Source organism: Aspergillus niger, assembly GCF_000002855.4.
Source record: "Aspergillus niger supercontig An15".
Taxonomy (NCBI): domain Eukaryota; kingdom Fungi; phylum Ascomycota; class Eurotiomycetes; order Eurotiales; family Aspergillaceae; genus Aspergillus; species Aspergillus niger.
The window spans coordinates 758,441-776,129 of record NT_166530.1 but is presented as its reverse complement, the minus strand read 5'-3'; the positions used below and the strand labels follow the sequence as shown (position 1 = coordinate 776,129).

Sequence of the window (17,689 nt, the reverse complement as noted above, 5' to 3'; positions counted from 1 at the left end):
GAGTAATGATCGGCTTTTTGTCTGTGGTGGAGAGAACTCCCTCCCCACACTCAGCACACAAATTCCTCCCTGTCTAAAACACTTAGATACAAGCCGACACCCATAAAACCCAAAAATGTACTTGCCTGTGGAGATCATCAAAACATGAACAAAAAGCATGAGAGAGTGTGTACAAAAGTACTACTAACTAACCACGATTCTTCCCTTAAGCTAATCAACCATATCCCCCATCCCCGCACACAAACCCGCATGGACGGACATTGGCCGATCCCACGAGATCATCTGACAGGGGGTTCCCAACCTAAATACGGACAGAGAAGCATGGGAAGAAAAGTCAGTCAGTCAGTCCGTCACTCCAGTAACTAACCTTGCTCACATACCACATTACTCCCAATGTTGAAATGTGTCAAACCAAACCAACAAAGTTAACGTTCAGCCACCTCCGCCTCTAAAACCAAGAATTCCTTCACGAGGTACCTAGTACTTACCCAAACTAGCAAGACACCTGGATTGGAAATCAAAAACAAAGTGAAAGGGGTCCACGGAATCAAAGGACCTGGAACGCTACCACCTCATCATTGATTCGCACGGGGAGAAATATATATCTATTAAAGCTCTCTATTCAAACCTAGGGGAAATCTCCGAGAGCAAGCCTCGACCTACATGTAAAAGACACATACAGGTTTTAAATCTCTATGCATTCTCATCATGGCATGATCTTTCCTATAACATGGAAGCAAGTGGGTGGCCTATCTAGACCTAGACCTACCTAGTATATATATCCAGGAAGGAATTATTTAATGGCATGTCACTACTACCTTGTGATAAATCCCGAAATCTCCAAATTTACTTTCGACACCGAAACACAGGAATCTAGACCCTTCGAGTAACCCCCATATACTTTTCGTAGAGATTCATCCATACCACAGTACCTAGATGGGTAGGTTCTAGTTACCATAGCAGCAGCAGCCATTCACCAAACAACACACTAACCACTCCAACTTTTACCATCCATCCAAAGTATCTACATAGACCAAAACTCCTCCTTGTAGCGAGTACATACAAAATACATACAGACAGACGGACACACCCTAGCGAGATTTGTCCCCCTCCCGCCCCCCCTCCAATAAATATTCCATATCCCAATTCTCCCCATCCCATCCTATCTTCGTTCATGCATTTTACACATGCATACATACGTGCATACATACACGTACACATACACACACCTGTGTACATTTGTATATATGTATGTATGCATGTATGTTTGATTTGCCATCCCCAGCCCCCTACATCATACACATCATCCACCCCTCCTATCACAGCATATACATATACATATACATATACATATACATATACATATACATATAATATAAGCATGGGGGTGGAGAAGACGAAAGAATCATAATAGTATATCTATCCTTGCAAGGGGGCGGGGGTTGCGGGTGGATAGAGTACGACAATCCGATGGTCATAATGTCGGGGTATGGATGGAAATGGAAGGTTCTGGATTTCGTTCTGGTATGGGGGGAATGTATTTTTGGTGTAAGTACTAGGTAGATAAATCAGTAATCAAGGCAAGGTTCAGACTTTTGAGATATACATGTTTTTGTAGAAACTCATAGTTTCCAAAGTCAATCTTAGGATCAAGTTTCGATGGGAGTTAGAAGGCGGTTGGATCATGTCGGAGTTATTTCCACTCTTGTGGTGTGTTTGCATCCGGGGAGGTCAGTGTATCTTACAGAATTTAGAGTAGAGGGTGGAGTTGTTGAAGCATGGTTTCATCATTGGGGGTTGCCTATGCGTTTATGCGATGCATGGGTGGTCCAATTATTTAGAGTGATTCTGGGAGGATCATGTGGAAAATAGCTTCATTGAGTTTACAGGATGCAGGAAATTCCCTCCGCGTCGAATTCTTAATGATATTAACATGAAAGAAGGTTTAATATTAACAATAGTAGACATGAATTTCAGTTCTGAACATAAGCGCACGAAGAATGGTAGGAACGGAGACACTTATTAAGAATTACTTTAATGATAATGACAAATGCAACACGTAACGAACCATTTCAGTCCCAGGATATGATGTCCGACGCGATCTTCTCGGCAAGCATGTCTAAGACTGTCAGCAGCGAATCAGAGGAAAATCTGGAACTATAGGCTGCTTACAGACTACCGATTGAGGATGTCCCGGAGGGAGAATTGGGAACGCACTGGCATCGACCACTCTCAATCCATCAACTCCGAATACTCGTGCCTGGCTGTCAACCACAGCCATCGAGTCGTTGCGAACACCCATCTTGCACGTGCATGAAGCATGGTAGACTGTCATAAGTGTGTCCTTGACCACTTCTAGTATTTCCGAATCAGTCTGCAATTCTTCACCGGGAAAGTACTCTTCCCCGTCAATAATCGGTTCCATCCCCGCGCTATGGAAAATCTCGCGATTTCTTCGATAAATAGCAATAGCCACTTCCTGGTCTGTGTCGGTTGCAAGCCAGTTAGGATTGATTATCGGCAGGTCATCTGTGTCGTCTGAGATGATGGTGACATTGCCGCGAGATGTGGGTGCGACTAATGCTCCAGCGATTGATGCATACTGTGCCCCATCTAGCGGTTGGTGCTTAATAGGATCAGAGAAGTCCCCAAGATAGAGAGCCACTGGGATGTACTTCAAGGGGTTGACCGTTAGCCATGCTCAAAGTTCCCGTGCAGAGAGCGTACCTCTATCTCAGGCCAGCCAGGAGGGAACCAAGATAGATCCCGGATCGTCTCTTCGGAGAAGTGGGACCGCAGTTCAATTGGGACCTTCTCAAAAGCCAAGAAATCAATTCCCTGGGTTGACAGTGGACCACTATGATTTGATAAATACTGGACGATCACTTCAGTCAAATAAAGAAAGTCGGTAGCGATCCTGGTGCTTGTTGGGAGCGCAACTCGGTACGCAGGCCCGAAGAAAACATGATCCCACATGTTTTTCCCTACTCCTGGAAGGTCAACAATAATCTCAATACCATGCTGTTTCAGCTCATTGGCCGGGCCAATTCCAGATACCATTAGGAGCTGAGGGCTCTGGAATGCCCCGGCTGACACGATGACTTCCCGGGTGGCTCGCAATATATATTTCGAACCTCCCGTTCTGACCTCCACTCCGGTAGCTCGCCTCTCTATGTTGAATAGTATCCTCTTTGCCATTGTCTTTTTGTACACCGCAAGAGTCATCAGGCGTGGTATTGGAGAGCTCTTGAAAGCGGCCTCTGAACTACTTCGGATCTTCTTGTGTGGGTCAATAGTCAGAGCACAATACTGAGCGCCCAGTAGTGACCCGCTGTTGAAATCCTGGATCTCGGGAATGCCTACAGACTCCATACCGCGTTTCACCCAGCTCGAAAACGGTACGGCGAACTCAGGGTACGATACTTGCAGAGGCTCGCCCCGTTTATCAAACGCACCCTGGTTGAAAGATGCTGTGGCGTTGCTGTTCCGTACGTCGTTGTTGGGCGGAGTGAAGTTAGCCGTGCGTTGGAAGAAAGGGAGAACTCGGTCGAAAGTATAGCTATCGTCGTTAACGAGCTCCGCCCATTTTTGCATTGCCTCCTTGTTTGGTCTAGCTCCAGTTCATATCAGTCCTGCCCTCCGTGAACTACCCGGCGAGTGGTTTCGAACCTTTGATAGACCATCATGTTGGAGCCTGTCCTGTAGAAGGTCGGAAGAATCAGCGCTGGCCATCTGGAAATGCACCGACGAAAGTGAGAGGAGAAGTGAGCCTACGATCCTCCCAGGCATTTGCCTCTGGGGTAATGCAGGTCGCGATAGTTGGCTCCCGGAACAGCGTAGGCGACAAACCGCCAATCCACGGGTGTCGAGCTGCTGACATCGCTCCCTATTCCTATGATCCCGGCTCCTGGAACCGCAGCTAGGGGATATTTGAACTCGTAGAAGTCTCCCGCCTCAACCAGAGCTACTTTGTACCTGTGTTGTGCTAGACGAGCTGCCAGAGTCAAACCCCCGGCCCCGGCACCGACAACCACATAATCGAAGGAGGCATCTAGCCCCGGAACACCTTGCTCGGCGTCGTCGAGATAATCTCCCGAGGCTCCTAAAGTAGTGGTAGCAAAGGCCAATAGGACAAGTATCCAGGCTGTAAGAGAAGATATCCGACCAAGGCAGGTTTGATGAGAGCAGGCGTTCGGCGGAAGTACGGGCCTTTGAGGCATCCGAGGCATATCCTGATCGTTAGACATAGCGCTGCATCCCACTGAAGCCCACAGAATAAGGATGTTTAAAACCTCAAAAATAAAAGCAATGGACGAGATGACCAGAAAGAACGGCGCAGTACCTTCGGAGGGAATGCAGTTGTATCACAGTGGGGGATCTATTGGTTCCTGCCGGATGAGGAAAGAATATACTACATACTGCTAATAGTTCGTAATGACCTGTTCCTACACCATGCAGTGATATCTGACGACCAATGAACGGTATCGATCAAACCAGGTATAGCATGCTCACGCCTACCAGCATTATGCCTGTTGTTCAAGATGCCGATGGCACCTATACCTGCGAGAACAATGACAGTCAGCACATTCTCAGAGCCAAATATCCAACGAGCTGGTGCGAAGTACGACATAAAGCGCATTGCAAATTGACGCCAAGAGGCAAGTATCTTTGACCCCTTTCTTTCAAGTATTGCAGGTCTTGTTAAACCCGTCGTTGATGATGTTGTGGTGTTCAGACGACTAACCCCCATGGCGACGATCATCACCTATATCACAAGGAATAGTTCGCATCCATGTTGGTTTCCACTTCTTCGCATGAGGACCCTAACTTTTCTTTCGGCTTGCATCCCAGCAGAGAGGGTAAAAGACCCGATGATATGGCGCAGAATGTGAAACCAAACAAAGATGCAATGTATGACAGGATAATGGGAATCGATCTGACAAAAATTAAATCGATTTGCGCAAACGGGACAGCTTTAGAAACTGGAATACTTGACTCCCATTCGGTCCTGCGATCAAGAAATGGGGCAAAGCTTCAATACTCATCTATTGTATCGTTTCCGACAAGTATCAATGAATTCTAAATTGCGTCGAGAAAGCTTGTGGATCATCGTTAACTCAACAGCCGGACCAAAGATCGAGGAAATGCTACACCGTATCTTCGGCTTCGGGCATATTATTCGGCAGGAGTCGAAATGAAGTAGGATAATTTGCTCGGGGCGTTTTAACAACACTTTGTTGAGTACCATTCGTGGCTGGAGCCAAGGAGACAGCGTTGATGGAGTATACGAGGCGCCTCAATTGATCTCACTCGGAAGATAATGGGGGATCCCGGCAATTCAAGGGTTTCGCAGGTTTAGAGAGCCGGTATTGGTCTCATGGCCAGCTCAAAATTGCCTGTGGTCAGTCAGCACTGAAGTTGTTAAAGAGCCCATCCCACAGGGATAACTAGTAAGGGAGGACGCGCTTATATATGGGATGAGGAATTACTTATATATTACATTAATAAACATATACATCCGTACCAAAACCATCAAACTCTAGCCTGAGATCACAATGCCTTCTTTTCACCGGCCACCCGCTCCTGTTCCACCACATACCCGACTGCGCGAGCGAGACCCTCGTACACAGGTACAACGGGTCTATATCCGAGCCGGAACTTGGCCTTGTCGCATGAGTAGTAACGAGTCATACATGAGTAGCGAACCGTTCTTCTAGTTAAACGAGGTGTCTTGCCGAGAAGTCCCAATACCGTCTCTGCAATTCCACCAATAGGGCCCAGAACGCCCTCGGGGAGCTCCCACACCTGGTGAGGCTCCACGACCTTGCCAGTCAGTGCCCAGGCAGCACGTGTCATGTCCCAGAAGTAGACTGGGGAATCGTTCGTGACATTGAACGCTTCGCCGTCAACCCGCTCGTGGTCCAGGGGAGCGCCCTGTCCAGATTCATACCGAGAGTAGGTAGCAAGCAAGCGGTATGCAGCCAAAGTATGAGCGTATGCAATGTTTCCAACGTACGTGAAATCAAACAAGTTGTTGTTCTCGCCTAATTGCATGCGGAGGACGGTCGGGGAGGCTTTGGCTGAGTGTTCCAGGACCTTGAAGGTGAAGGTCGTATCCTTCTCACCATAAATACCAGCCGGGCGAAGGGCACATGTTACCATCGAGGTTGGAGAGGCGCGGTTATACTTCAAGACGAGTTCTTCGGCGTCCGCCTAACAGGGTGAATCCCAGTCAGCACCTGCCATACGAACAATAGGGGTACATAACTCACCTTGGTTTCTGAATAGTACTCTTGTTGCAATGGCCCCCGGATGAGAGGCCACTCTTCGGTGACGTTAATGAGGTCGCTTTGGGTATCGTGCACGACAGAGCTCGAGCTGGTGTATACAAAAGCTTTGCACTTTCCACCCCAGTCACCACGGGCACCGCCCGCAACTTCCACCAAGACTTTAGTTCCGTCAACATTGACCTTACGCAACAAGGGCTTGTTCCCTTCCAAAACGTTGGGCGTAGCGGTGTGGATAACGACGTCGGGCTTGACCGCGCGGAAAACGGCCAACATGGACTCTTCGGACGTGATGTCGCCATCATAATACTCGGCTCCCGGGAGACGGTTGTGGGTCGTTCGCAGGTCGACAACTGCTACTTTCGCGATGCACCGAGGGTATCGATCACCTAGCTTGGGATAAACGAACCTAGGGTCATTCTGGGGCTTGGGAAGAGCAGCACTGGGGTCTGTCTCCGAAGGGAAATTGAGCAATTGATCAACAATGTGCCAACCCACGAACCCGCAGCCACCAACCACTAGGACAGTGCCCAGTTCCATTGTAGGACGTCGAGTAGACATTGTGAAGTCTGACAGTAAGCTGTGATATATATAGAGCTAACTATCCGTGGTCGGTGGTTGGGAAGAGATAATAAACAGGAGAAATTGCGAGGCCTGCGGGTTTGGGGGACGACGATGGTTTCCGCCTCCGGACAGAATCTCCGGGTCAAAGCTCGGACCCCCCGCAAAGAGGCCACACGTGAGTTTCCACTTTATGGAACCGAGATATCAATTTGGTTCTACTTTAATTGTCCAACCATCCAGGAAAAGATCTCATGTCTGATCTGGCTACATATTCGTCTTCTGACGGGGCTGGATTGCAAACTTTGTGGGCGTTGCGTCCACTATCGTACAATTGATCAAGGTTACAGCAAGGAGGCAGATCTGAATGGTTACTACGCACTAATTGAATGGGAACTCTCCTCTTCAATTCTTCTTAGCTGCTACAGCACACCTGAAGCCCTGGTGAATAGACCCTTGCCCTTTTCTGCTGATAAAGCGGCTTGAAGATCTGGGAAAGAATGAATAAAGTAGCAGTGAGGAAGTATAGGCCCGAAATCCAGAACATTGTAGCCAAGATATCTGTCCCATGACACAGCATAGAAACGTTCTAGTTGAGCCCTCTACTAATTTACTAACCTAGGCTGATGTAGGCTCAGACGTGCTATGTTTCACTGTATCCTTTCGTCAATACGACTGTCCGTGAACTCGCCAATGTGGATAGGAACTTACACGGTCCTCTCTACTGATCGTCGCAATTCTCGGTTGTACTTCCTTCGATCTTCCGGTGTTCCCCAAAACAACTTGGTTGCCTCGGGGCAAACTGTGGTTCGTGGGTCATAGGGTGGGTGTTCTTCTTCTAGAGATGCGACAATCCCCTCGATGTGATAGCGCATTTCCTCTGTTCGCCTTGGAACGTAGCATAAAACTCCCTCTTTGGACACACGAATATGAAAGAAAGACGATGCCTCGAGAAACACACGGGGCTGTTCTTCCGGAAATCGCGGACTCAGGTGTATCAGGACCTTGAACATGCCACCATCCAGTTGCGTCATGGGTCGTCCAAAGTACGTGAGCCTCCACATGAATGGGTTCCCCTCATCAAGGTATAGATCGACCGTAATGTTGTTCTGATGCTTGAGGTTTTCAACAATTTGTTCGTACTGTCGTTGCAGACTCGCTGCAATACCCCATTCTTGCTTCTTGGCCAATTGTCCTTCTACAGCCCAACCGTGTGTTTCTCGAAGAATGGCGTCCTTGACCACCGCCATCCGCCGTCTTAACTCCGGATAGTCGAAATGACCATCCATACTATTGTTGCCACCCTCGAAAGGCATTCTCTGGAATTTGGTTTTGCGAGAGTGTTTCTTCTCTGCAGCGACAAGCGATTGCATGTAGGGCTCATAATACCACAAGAAACGCTTTTTGCGAAAATCCGAAAACGGGTCAAAGGAAGACCTCCCATCCTCATAGATGATATTATCATCGCCTTCAGATGTTGGATCAGCTAGCGAGTCCGCATCCCCTTCAAGTGAGATGTTAAGAGATGCCTCAAGAGGCTCAAGGACGGCAAGACGGAGAGTTTCATGGTGTATCTGGAGATCTGGTCAAGAATGGTTTAAACCTAGAAGGATAGCTGGGCCCTTGTTACCTTGGAGACGTAAGCTTCCATGTTCTCTTTATCACTCGAAGATCGTGTGCCTTCATATCCGGGTTCGTTTTCGTAGGGGTTAGACGACATTAAGCTCTGAATCGAGATAAGAAGAGACTCTAAGCACTGCGCAGACGACCATTGCTCCCCACTCTCGCCTCGCCAGGTTCTACAAAGATGCCTGTCAGCCAGGCTCAAGCAGTTGATATGTATAGGAATGTGTATCTGTACCCTAGAATCGATCTACATCATCCCCGCTCGGTTAGTAGGCATTATGGACAACTCCGAGGGGCTCAACTCACAAGCAGACCCGGCCAGATGAATAGATGTTTGGGTTAAAGCGGCTGCGACCACCGTTAGTGGTCAGGGCGCGAACATTCGGAGATGTCGCCGGGTAGTCTGCGAAGCTTAGTCCACTTGTCCACGGATTTAAGAATTGGCACGAGATGATGATAATGTACCTTTTCCGAACTTGATCAAAAACTAGGGTATCATGCTGGAGATCAACACAGAGCACTGTGAAGTTGGCTGATATTATCGAAGAATTGGAAACGAACCTCGAAGAAGCCGAACTGGTAGGGAGTATCTGGAGGGCCGAGAATGAGAGCACGGACACTCCGGATATCAGAATCATCGTAGTATACTGCGAGAGCTAATGCAAATGATCAGAATGCGAAGGCCATAGACCATTGTAAGCCGGTGCTATCCATCAACGGGGATTCGATGGAACCGTTTTCCGATTACTATTAGTAGGGTGTGGAGTACCCACAGAGGTCTGCGCCTTGCTGAATCTGCTTGATTTCCTAAGACCCCGCCAAGGTAAGACCATCCGTTAGCCCAGCGAAGCTTAGAAGAATGCGGTGAGGAATGCTAGCTACCCTGGTAATACGCAGGATCGCCTGGTCAGACATCCTGACGACCGAGAAGGTCCAAAATGGGAGACAGATTGACGGGGGCCCGGGATCACTAGGCTGAGTGTTAAAAAATCAAGGTGCAGTCGACGGGGAAGAGACAGAAGCGTGTTGAAGGAGGGTATGATCAATCAACGTCGTAATGTAGTTGATGGCGGGGAAGCCAGGCAGTGCAGGCTAACTATCAAAGTGAGATCAGTCTGAGTCAATTCCTAACACGGCTCCAGGCACGTAGTAAAAACAGACTGAAGATACCCAAGACTGGCGAAGAGACGTAAATCTGACCTGTACGCAGTACTTCTGGCTAGCGCAAAGGCAAAAGAGAAGGCTGCATGCTCAGGTGCATGTAAAAAACAATACCCCATGCGACGGCTCTACGGAGTACATGCATGAAACTATGTACTGACTTGCGTATTTAATACCTGTCAATGTTCGAGGGCCAATTCACCTGAGTGGATGTTGCAGTTGCGAAACCTCGTTCCAAACCTCTGCGGCAAGCCTTGGATTCTATGACTTGATGGCCAATACTCGACCCATCTGTTAGCAGAGCATCTGGTAAGGCCAAGGTGATAGGTAATAGACCACGATGAAGCAAGCCACTACTAGCTGTCACAACTCTTGGCACAAATGGCTTGTACGAGAGCGACGAGAATGGAGATACACTATTCATTGGAGCTACAGAAAGGACACTTAAGTCAGTAGTCCAGCAAGTTGCATCTTCCATTAGTTCCCTTCACATAGGAGCTACATAGTTACTACTCGTCCGATTTTTGATCGACGGGATACTCCATATTTAGTCGTCAGTCTAGCACAAACTCTTGCCAGGTCAAGATTGGTCAAGGGGACTGAGGCCATGACCCATGGAAACAGCCCCCTGTCTCACCGCCCGCAGAGGTGGAGACACGGATCCGTCCTTCGACGGATGATGTTTCGAGGAGACAAAAATAAACACATCCACTGAAAATAAAATATTTCTCACAACTCCGTACTTACTGAGCCATTGGAGTCGCGACCGACCACTGACAGGACCCTGGGTCTAATGCCCGTTTAGGCAAGGCGGGATGGGATTATGGATGGCTGGTTACCTAGAAAGAAACCCCCCCATTCTTTTCTCTGACTAGCCGACTCACTTTCTTCTACTGGACTATCCCAACCCCTCCTAATCTCGTAACCCACCGCGTACAAGCCCCTCAATATCATTACAGTCAGATCCTCGATTGGCTTGTGACGTTGGGCGTGTTGTTCAAGGCTCCTGAATTTTCTGCTGCGCTGATCCTTTCAACTGCCCCTTACATCTCATCTTTTCTGGATCGACAGTGCTTGCCATGATGAAGATTCTGATGCCACCCCGACGGAGTATTTTGGAGTACAGTACTGAGTATCAAGCCCAATGAGGAGTAGCTACCACCCCCGCTGCCAACCCAACCTTTCAAGAATTTCCATGTACAACTGGGAAGGTGGTACACCAGCAGGATTGGGAATGCTTCAGGAATGCAAATCCGCAACACGAGACCCATGGGTATCAAGCCGCAATCTTGCTGACGCCTATTTTCGGTAAGAAACATGATATCGCAAGCAATGAACGACGCCTTGTTCCCTTGAGGATTTATACTATGCGAAAAACAGAAGCATGAACTGCTAGGAATCGCAAGTGAGGTCGGGGTAGTAGACACTTCGGATAAATTTCGCGTCAGCCGTATGGGATTTGATTCAGAGACATTTCTCTCAGCGTTGGAGAAAGGCTTCTTGGCTTCCTGTCCATTATCAAAGCGAGAACTATCCACATTGGATGCCTTTGTCAGGGTAAACGGAGCATTTGTAAAAGCGTGAGACGCATTCGCTAAGGAGTTCTAATTCAATACCACCATGAGTGTGAGCTATAATTAAGATGCCAGCTCTAAGATCCGCAGTAAGTATGGTTGGTTACCCTTCATCGCTTCAGAGATTTCTCCGCCCAGTGCGTTGGTGGATAATCGATGAAAAGAAATATGGCGCTGTACATCTTTACCTGTTATGTCTAGCATATGGAGCGACTGCTGTTCGCTAAGAAAGGGAGGAATAAGGAGCTAATTCTCCATGCACACTTGGTAAAGCAGCGTATGCTAGATTGGTGTGGATGTGTTTGCTAGAAATAACCATAGTAGCGTAAGGCTTCTGTATAATAGCGAGCGGTCGGGCATTCGCCCGCTTCCCCTAGAGTTAGCATTGCCTGATTAGATAGTAGTTAGTGGTTTTAGCCCGTGATGAATAAGGGGAAGAAGCAGAAAAGGATGCGGGGAATGATCCAACGACCCAAAAGCCGCGTGGGAAAGACGAGGTTCGCCCAAATAGAAGCGCGTGGTGGGAGAGGTATGCGCAAAAGGGACCCCCCCAGGGATGTCTCAGAAGGGGGGGGAGGGGGGTTCGACTCTGTTCATCCTTGAGAGAAGAGCATGCACAACAGCGTACATGCCGTTCACCTGCCATCACTACCCACTATGGCAGTCGGCATGATCCTGAGGTCTCCACATCCCTGGAAATTACAGGGTCTGTTTCTGCCAGCACCTCAGGTATACTGCCGAGTACCTTGTCTTCCTACATTAATTACCACGATCAAGAGGGTAGTCTAAGTAGTTGATGTGCGGAGCGTTTTGTCCGTTTGATAGTATAATAACCACCTCATGTAGCTTATAGAAGATAAACTTTGACATGAAACAACCTCTTCCATCCGGCCACTAAACTTGGGGTACTTTGGGCCTCCCCCTAACCTCCATGTTGGCTGTTGTGAACTCTGGAACGGTTACCCTGTCTGGTAATACACCCACAAGTGAAGGAGCCATGGAAGCGCCTTCTCTGGCGGTGTGCCAGGCGGTGACCCCTTTCACGTGATGGTCTCTAGCGGGCAACCAGCAACATGAAGCATAGGGGGGCAGAGCGACAACTGCCAGCAGCACACTCACTCTTCCCAAAACACGCGATTTCCTGCCCTCGCTTTCACTCCCTCGAGCTGGCATTCTAGACTCGACCCGAACCTACTTCCCCTGCTCTACTTTGCCGGCCCGTCTCCCTCAACCTCGGATTCAGGCCGTCCACCAAAAGTCTCTCTGGAAGGGATTAGGAATGGTTGTGATTCCAGACAGCGCACTCCGCCGCCTGTTGGTCTCACTTTGAGCTCCAACCCTTCCCCATTCCGCTTCCCTCGACGCGGGCGGTTGCGCTTTTGGAGGCATCTCTCCCCAAATCGGTTTCAAAATCACCTGCTACTTTGAAGCGATTTTATGGTTATACTTTTATCACGCGCCCCGACACCTTTGATCGATATTCCCCGCAGGTTTCATCTACATGGCGTGAGGTGAGTTGCTACGGGAAAGCCGTCAATTCTCCTGGACAACCCCGCGCGAACGAATCCCGGAAGCTTGCCCCCTATGCTAACATTGCACACTCAGCAGAAGGCAAGTCCTTTAGTTAGACGCGCGACATTGACAACTCGCCCCTTTGTTTCTCCAATTCCGCACTAGATTCTCCTTTCCCCCTCCAGCGTCTTCTACAACTCGGCCCTACCTCGCCTTGTTGGCTCCGATATCATCTACACTCTCGAGTATCGTCCATACAACCCGTCGAGCCAGGTCCTACTCCCTTAGATACCTAGCGGAAAGGCATAGTTTCCCACGGACATGCCTCCCGGCGACGTTCCTTTGCCGGACAGCCTCGTGCCGGGCAACGGGGCTGTCCGCCCGAAACTCAACACTAGCGGCTATGGATCTGGTAGCTATCAATCGCAAACGCCTACGTCTCCCGCAGATAGCAATATTATCTTTGACTCGCCTCGTACGAGGACGGGAGGGTGGAACGGCTCCACGAACAGCCCTGTTGAGGGGCCACAAGGCTCTGATAATCGTATGAGCCGGCGGCTGGAGTCTGGTCACCCGGGCCCCAGAGATCCGTCAACTCCCCGGGATCGCAATGGCTATTGGGACCGATCCACGCCACGAGAGAGATCCCGTCCGAATGGTCGGCCACCGACAAAATCTCCAGGAAGCTCGTCTCGGATCTGCAAGAAGTGCGGCGAACCACTGACTGGCCAGTTCGTACGGGCTTTGCAAGCAACATATCATCTCGAGTGTTTCAAGTGCGAGGTGTGTACACAGGCTTACGGAAACACTCGGATTTCAGCTAACTCTGTTGAACATAGGACTGCGGCCAAATCGTGGCATCGAAATTCTTCCCTGTTGATGCCGAAGACGGTAGTGGTCAATACCCCTTATGTGAAACGGACTACTTTCGGCGATTAGATCTTCTATGCCATGAATGTGGTGGTGCCCTGCGTGGGTCGTATATTACGGCCCTGGAACGCAAGTATCACATTGAACACTTCACCTGTTCTGTTTGTCCCACTGTTTTTGGTGCACAAGACTCATACTACGAGCATGAAGGGAAAGTTTATTGTCATTTTCACTATTCCACACAGTTTGCACAACGATGCCATGGTTGCCATACAGCAATCCTGAAACAATTCGTGGAGATCTTCCGCAACGGACAGAATCAGCATTGGCACCCTGAGTGCTACATGATTCACAAGTTCTGGAATGTCCGTTTGGCCCCGACCGGCCAGCCTCTTGAAACCCCGGAAGTCGAGACGGACGCGACGGATGAGGAGCGCAATAGGGTGCGTGAAGAGGAGGACATAATGGAAGAAAAGGTGTATAAAATATGGAGCATCCTATCCAGCTTCGAGGAATCATCCGCAGCCTGCATTTCAGATATGCTCCTTCATGTTAGCAATGGCACATATCTGGATGGTGTCCTTGTCGCCAAGAGGTTCATTGGCCATGTTGATATTCTGTTCTCGGCTATCGATCAGCTTGCGGGACATATCAAGGAACAGGGCATGAAAGGTAGGTTGCAACAACTGATCTTTGACTTCTACTAGGATTATTAAAAACTAACAATGTTGACTCTCCAGACCTGGCATATGGACGTGAAGCAAAGCTTCTGTGCAAGAAAATTGTTGCGTTCTTCGCACTACTCTCGAAAACCCAGGAAACTGGTGTCCGCAAACTCGGCGTCACTCAGGAGCTCCTGTCTTTGGTCACCGGCCTTGCGCATTACCTGAAGTTGCTAATCCGCATTGGCTTGCAAGGAGCCCTCAAGCTTGAGAGAGAGCAGCAAGCTTCTCAAGGCCTTCATCATTTCCTAGACCATTTGGGAGACTTGGAGACACTCAGGCCACCTGAAGAAGAGACGCTTGCTGATCTAATGACCGGTGTCGACACACTGGCTGATCAACTTTCCGATTGTTGTGCGGCCTGCAAAGAGCCTATCGATGACGAATGTGTCATGCTGGGTGATAGCAGGTGGCATATAAAGCCACCTCATCTCACCTGTGCGTCATGCCAGAAGGAGTTGTCCCATACTCTCCAGGATGCCCTGTGGAATCCCAAGGAGAAGCAGTCCTTCTGTAGCGATTGCGGTTCTCAGAAAGGACTTATGCACGACGTACAAGGGGGTTTTACACATATCACGAAACTCCAGCAATTTGTCTTTCTCCTCAAGGTCGCTCTTGCGCGACTTCTTGCTGTTCTCAGAGCGGGCGGAAGTCTCGGTTCTGGTATGTCATCATGATTTTCATATTTTCTCTTCCTCATTATAGCATCATCTCTAACCTCTTCTGACTCATGTTCTAGGCGACGCTTCCCCCCCACAAGATGGCAACGAAAGTGGTCGCATCCCTCCTGGCGGCGAAATGCGCCGATCTGCCACAAGATCCAAATCGTACGCAAACGCTACTAGGAGCCCTCAAGAGGGGTCTTCACTTGAACAAACTGTCGGCGAAATGCGGCGTCTACGATCCATCCGGAATGAGCGTACCCTCTCAACTACTTACAAGAAGGCCCGGGCGTCTCGCATTATCGACGGCCCCGAAGGCCGTAGCGTACGACCTGGTTCATCGGGCGGCGACGGATCAGACCCACGGGGTCATGGCTTCCAGATTGTAGAGGAAAGAGATGCCAACGGGGAAACGGTCACCGAGCTGACATTTGGCAACCAGGATGCATTGACATTGGATGACATACCCAGAATTGTTGCTGCCGAGCAAGCTAAAGAGCAGCGTCCCAACGCCTACAAGCACGCCGGGACCAAGTTGGTTGGAACCACTGAACCACTTCCCAAATACAATCATGGCCATCAGCGTGGCGTATCCGGAGCAGGTCTTGACCAGCACATTATCGAACAAGGTGGCAGGACAAAGAAGTATTTCTCTGAGCTTTCTGCTTTGGAATACTTTATTGTGCGGCACGTTGCTGTCTTGTCCATGGAGCCTTTGTTGAGTGAATATTTCACGCTAGAGGAATTACTCTCCTTGATCGAATCACGAAAGCCTACCATATGGAATATCTTTGGCCGCGCCTTCAACAAAGAAGGCAAGAAGGTTGGAAAGAAGAAAGGCGTGTTCGGGGTAAACCTGGATTTCCTTGTTGAAAGAGAGGGCACTGAATCTAGTCATGGTGTGGGTCCAGGACAACTTCGTATTCCAGCCTTGGTTGATGACGCTGTATCCGCCATGCGCCAAATGGATATGTCCGTGGAGGGTGTTTTCCGAAAGAACGGCAATATCAGGCGCCTGAAAGACATCTCTGAAATGATCGACAACAAATATGAACAGGTGGACATGACGAAGGAGAATCCTGTCCAGATTGCCGCGCTGTTGAAGAAGTTTCTCCGCGAGATGCCCGATCCTCTCCTTACATTCAAGCTCCATCGTCTGTTTGTTGTTTCACAAAGTAAGTGACTGACGGCCCTGGTTGACATTATAACATTGTTTACTTACCATTATACCACAGAATTACCCGACCCTGAGAAGCAAAAACGTGTATTGCATCTTACATGCTGCCTTCTTCCCAAGGCTCATCGGGATACTATGGAAGTACTTTTTGCCTTCCTTAACTGGACGTCATCTTTCTCGCACGTTGATGAGGAGTCCGGTAGTAAGATGGACATACACAACCTCGCGACAGTAATGACACCCAATATTCTCTACCCCAATGCGAAAAATAGCACGGTGGATGAGAGTTTCCTGGCAATCGAAGCCGTTAATTGCCTGATTACATACAATGATACAATGTGCGAGGTATGTTTCTCTCCGATATTGACCAGTGTTTTCATATACTCATGCTTTTGGTTAGATACCCGAGGATCTGCAGTCGGTCCTTAGCGACACAACATTCTTCAAGGAAAACACCGAAGTCACAACTAAGGAAATACTTAGACGCTACGGCGATATCGCGCGCGGAAGCTTCTCCCCCAAGGCGAGCAATGGTGGCGAAACCGTTACAATTACGAATTCGAACCGCGCTGCCAATATCCCTACTTCTGCCCGTATCGAGACAGATCCCTCCCAAGACACGGCATGGCAGATGCAAAGCTCAGTTCGCCATGTTCAAAGCCCTGGTGGGCATCAGCATTCGACCAGTGGTACTCCACAAGCTGGTACAGAACTGGCCCCTACAGCTTCCAATGACTATCGCGAAAGAAGCACCAGTAATGGCAGTCAGCAGAACCCTATGCAAGCCGAAGGACAGTCTCAGCCAATGCCATACAGGGCTCGTCCAGGAGCTGGGCCCATGGGGGTTGCTGGCTAAGTTTTTTGCCAGTTGTGCTCTTGACGACGCCAACCCGTCCGTTCCTTCTCTGCATAGTTTCGAAGACATTTACCAATGCATTACCCGCCTCTATATCCTAGTGATCGCTCTTGGCGTATTCTTGGACCGTTCAGCGTTCTTTCGATTTAACAAGGTTGGATGGAGTTTGTTCGCCTTTTGAAATGAGATGATTTCCAGGGTTTAGTTAGATGATCGGCTGACAGCTTCTCCTGATGGATCGAGGCTTTTCTAATTGCTTTCTCTTGCGCACTGACTGCGTGGGGTGCGTTTCATTTGGTTGTGAGTCTCGACATGCTTCACTCACTGCCCCCTATAAATTGGATTCCAACCGCGCGCAAATGGCCACAGGAGCCTCTGCCCGTTCGGGTTGGCAATTTCTGGGATCTGGATGTTGTTTTCGATTCCTATTTTCCTGGCATTCCACCTGCATTAACAGTTGAGACCCAGCGTGGGCATTTTCTCCTGGCATCTTGCTTTTTTTTGCCCTTTGTTGTTCCTTACATCACTTGCGTCTTCCTGGCGTTGCGCCCCCCCTTAACCTACTACCGATCGAGATGTGAGACTATCGAGATCCTCTGTTTGCCCTTGATTTCATTTGTCAGCCAGTCTGATGACTGCAAAGATACCTGTGCTGAGTCATATGTTCAGTTCGTTTCATTT

At 49.1% G+C, this 17,689-nt stretch overlaps 8 protein-coding genes across 8 annotated transcripts; 1 reads left to right on the top strand and 7 right to left on the bottom strand.

The window, feature by feature from the left end:
* Positions 1–50: 50 nt before the first annotated feature.
* An15g03110 (hypothetical protein) lies at positions 51–1,161 on the bottom strand (the record flags this gene model as incomplete). Its single annotated transcript, XM_059744577.1, has 5 exons — positions 51–125; positions 489–564; positions 664–723; positions 819–947; positions 1,091–1,161. 5 exons carry the CDS (start codon positions 1,159–1,161, stop codon positions 51–53), a joined length of 411 nt encoding a protein of 136 aa, XP_059602500.1.
* Positions 1,162–2,072: 911 nt separating this feature from the next.
* An15g03100 (uncharacterized protein) lies at positions 2,073–4,220 on the bottom strand (the record flags this gene model as incomplete). The annotated part of the gene is made up of 4 exons (XM_059744576.1): positions 2,073–2,119; positions 2,173–2,602; positions 2,728–3,610; positions 3,775–4,220. The coding sequence occupies 4 exons, from the start codon at positions 4,218–4,220 to the stop codon at positions 2,073–2,075; spliced, it is 1,806 nt and encodes a 601-aa protein (XP_059602499.1).
* Positions 4,221–5,550: 1,330 nt separating this feature from the next.
* An15g03090 (uncharacterized protein) lies at positions 5,551–6,848 on the bottom strand (the record flags this gene model as incomplete). Its single annotated transcript, XM_001396810.3, has 2 exons — positions 5,551–6,213; positions 6,273–6,848. The coding sequence occupies 2 exons, from the start codon at positions 6,846–6,848 to the stop codon at positions 5,551–5,553; spliced, it is 1,239 nt and encodes a 412-aa protein (XP_001396847.1).
* Positions 6,849–7,270: 422 nt separating this feature from the next.
* Positions 7,271–9,112, bottom strand: An15g03080 (uncharacterized protein; the record flags this gene model as incomplete). Its single annotated transcript, XM_059744575.1, has 4 exons — positions 7,271–7,409; positions 7,560–8,422; positions 8,479–8,647; positions 8,781–9,112. The coding sequence occupies 4 exons, from the start codon at positions 9,110–9,112 to the stop codon at positions 7,271–7,273; spliced, it is 1,503 nt and encodes a 500-aa protein (XP_059602498.1).
* Positions 9,113–9,352: 240 nt separating this feature from the next.
* Positions 9,353–10,113, bottom strand: An15g03070 (hypothetical protein; the record flags this gene model as incomplete). The annotated part of the gene is made up of 3 exons (XM_059744574.1): positions 9,353–9,449; positions 9,607–9,717; positions 9,812–10,113. The coding sequence occupies 3 exons, from the start codon at positions 10,111–10,113 to the stop codon at positions 9,353–9,355; spliced, it is 510 nt and encodes a 169-aa protein (XP_059602497.1).
* A 265-nt stretch (positions 10,114–10,378) lies between these two features.
* On the bottom strand, positions 10,379–11,413 carry An15g03060 (hypothetical protein; the record flags this gene model as incomplete). The annotated part of the gene is made up of 4 exons (XM_059744573.1): positions 10,379–10,419; positions 10,508–10,578; positions 10,683–11,229; positions 11,317–11,413. 4 exons carry the CDS (start codon positions 11,411–11,413, stop codon positions 10,379–10,381), a joined length of 756 nt encoding a protein of 251 aa, XP_059602496.1.
* A 431-nt stretch (positions 11,414–11,844) lies between these two features.
* On the bottom strand, positions 11,845–12,598 carry An15g03050 (hypothetical protein; the record flags this gene model as incomplete). Its single annotated transcript, XM_059744572.1, has 4 exons — positions 11,845–11,891; positions 11,977–12,046; positions 12,137–12,383; positions 12,507–12,598. 4 exons carry the CDS (start codon positions 12,596–12,598, stop codon positions 11,845–11,847), a joined length of 456 nt encoding a protein of 151 aa, XP_059602495.1.
* Positions 12,599–13,267: 669 nt separating this feature from the next.
* On the top strand, positions 13,268–17,008 carry An15g03040 (uncharacterized protein; the record flags this gene model as incomplete). The annotated part of the gene is made up of 6 exons (XM_001396805.3): positions 13,268–13,504; positions 13,561–14,263; positions 14,332–14,976; positions 15,053–16,150; positions 16,211–16,497; positions 16,553–17,008. The coding sequence occupies 6 exons, from the start codon at positions 13,268–13,270 to the stop codon at positions 17,006–17,008; spliced, it is 3,426 nt and encodes a 1,141-aa protein (XP_001396842.3).
* Positions 17,009–17,689: the final 681 nt, after the last annotated feature.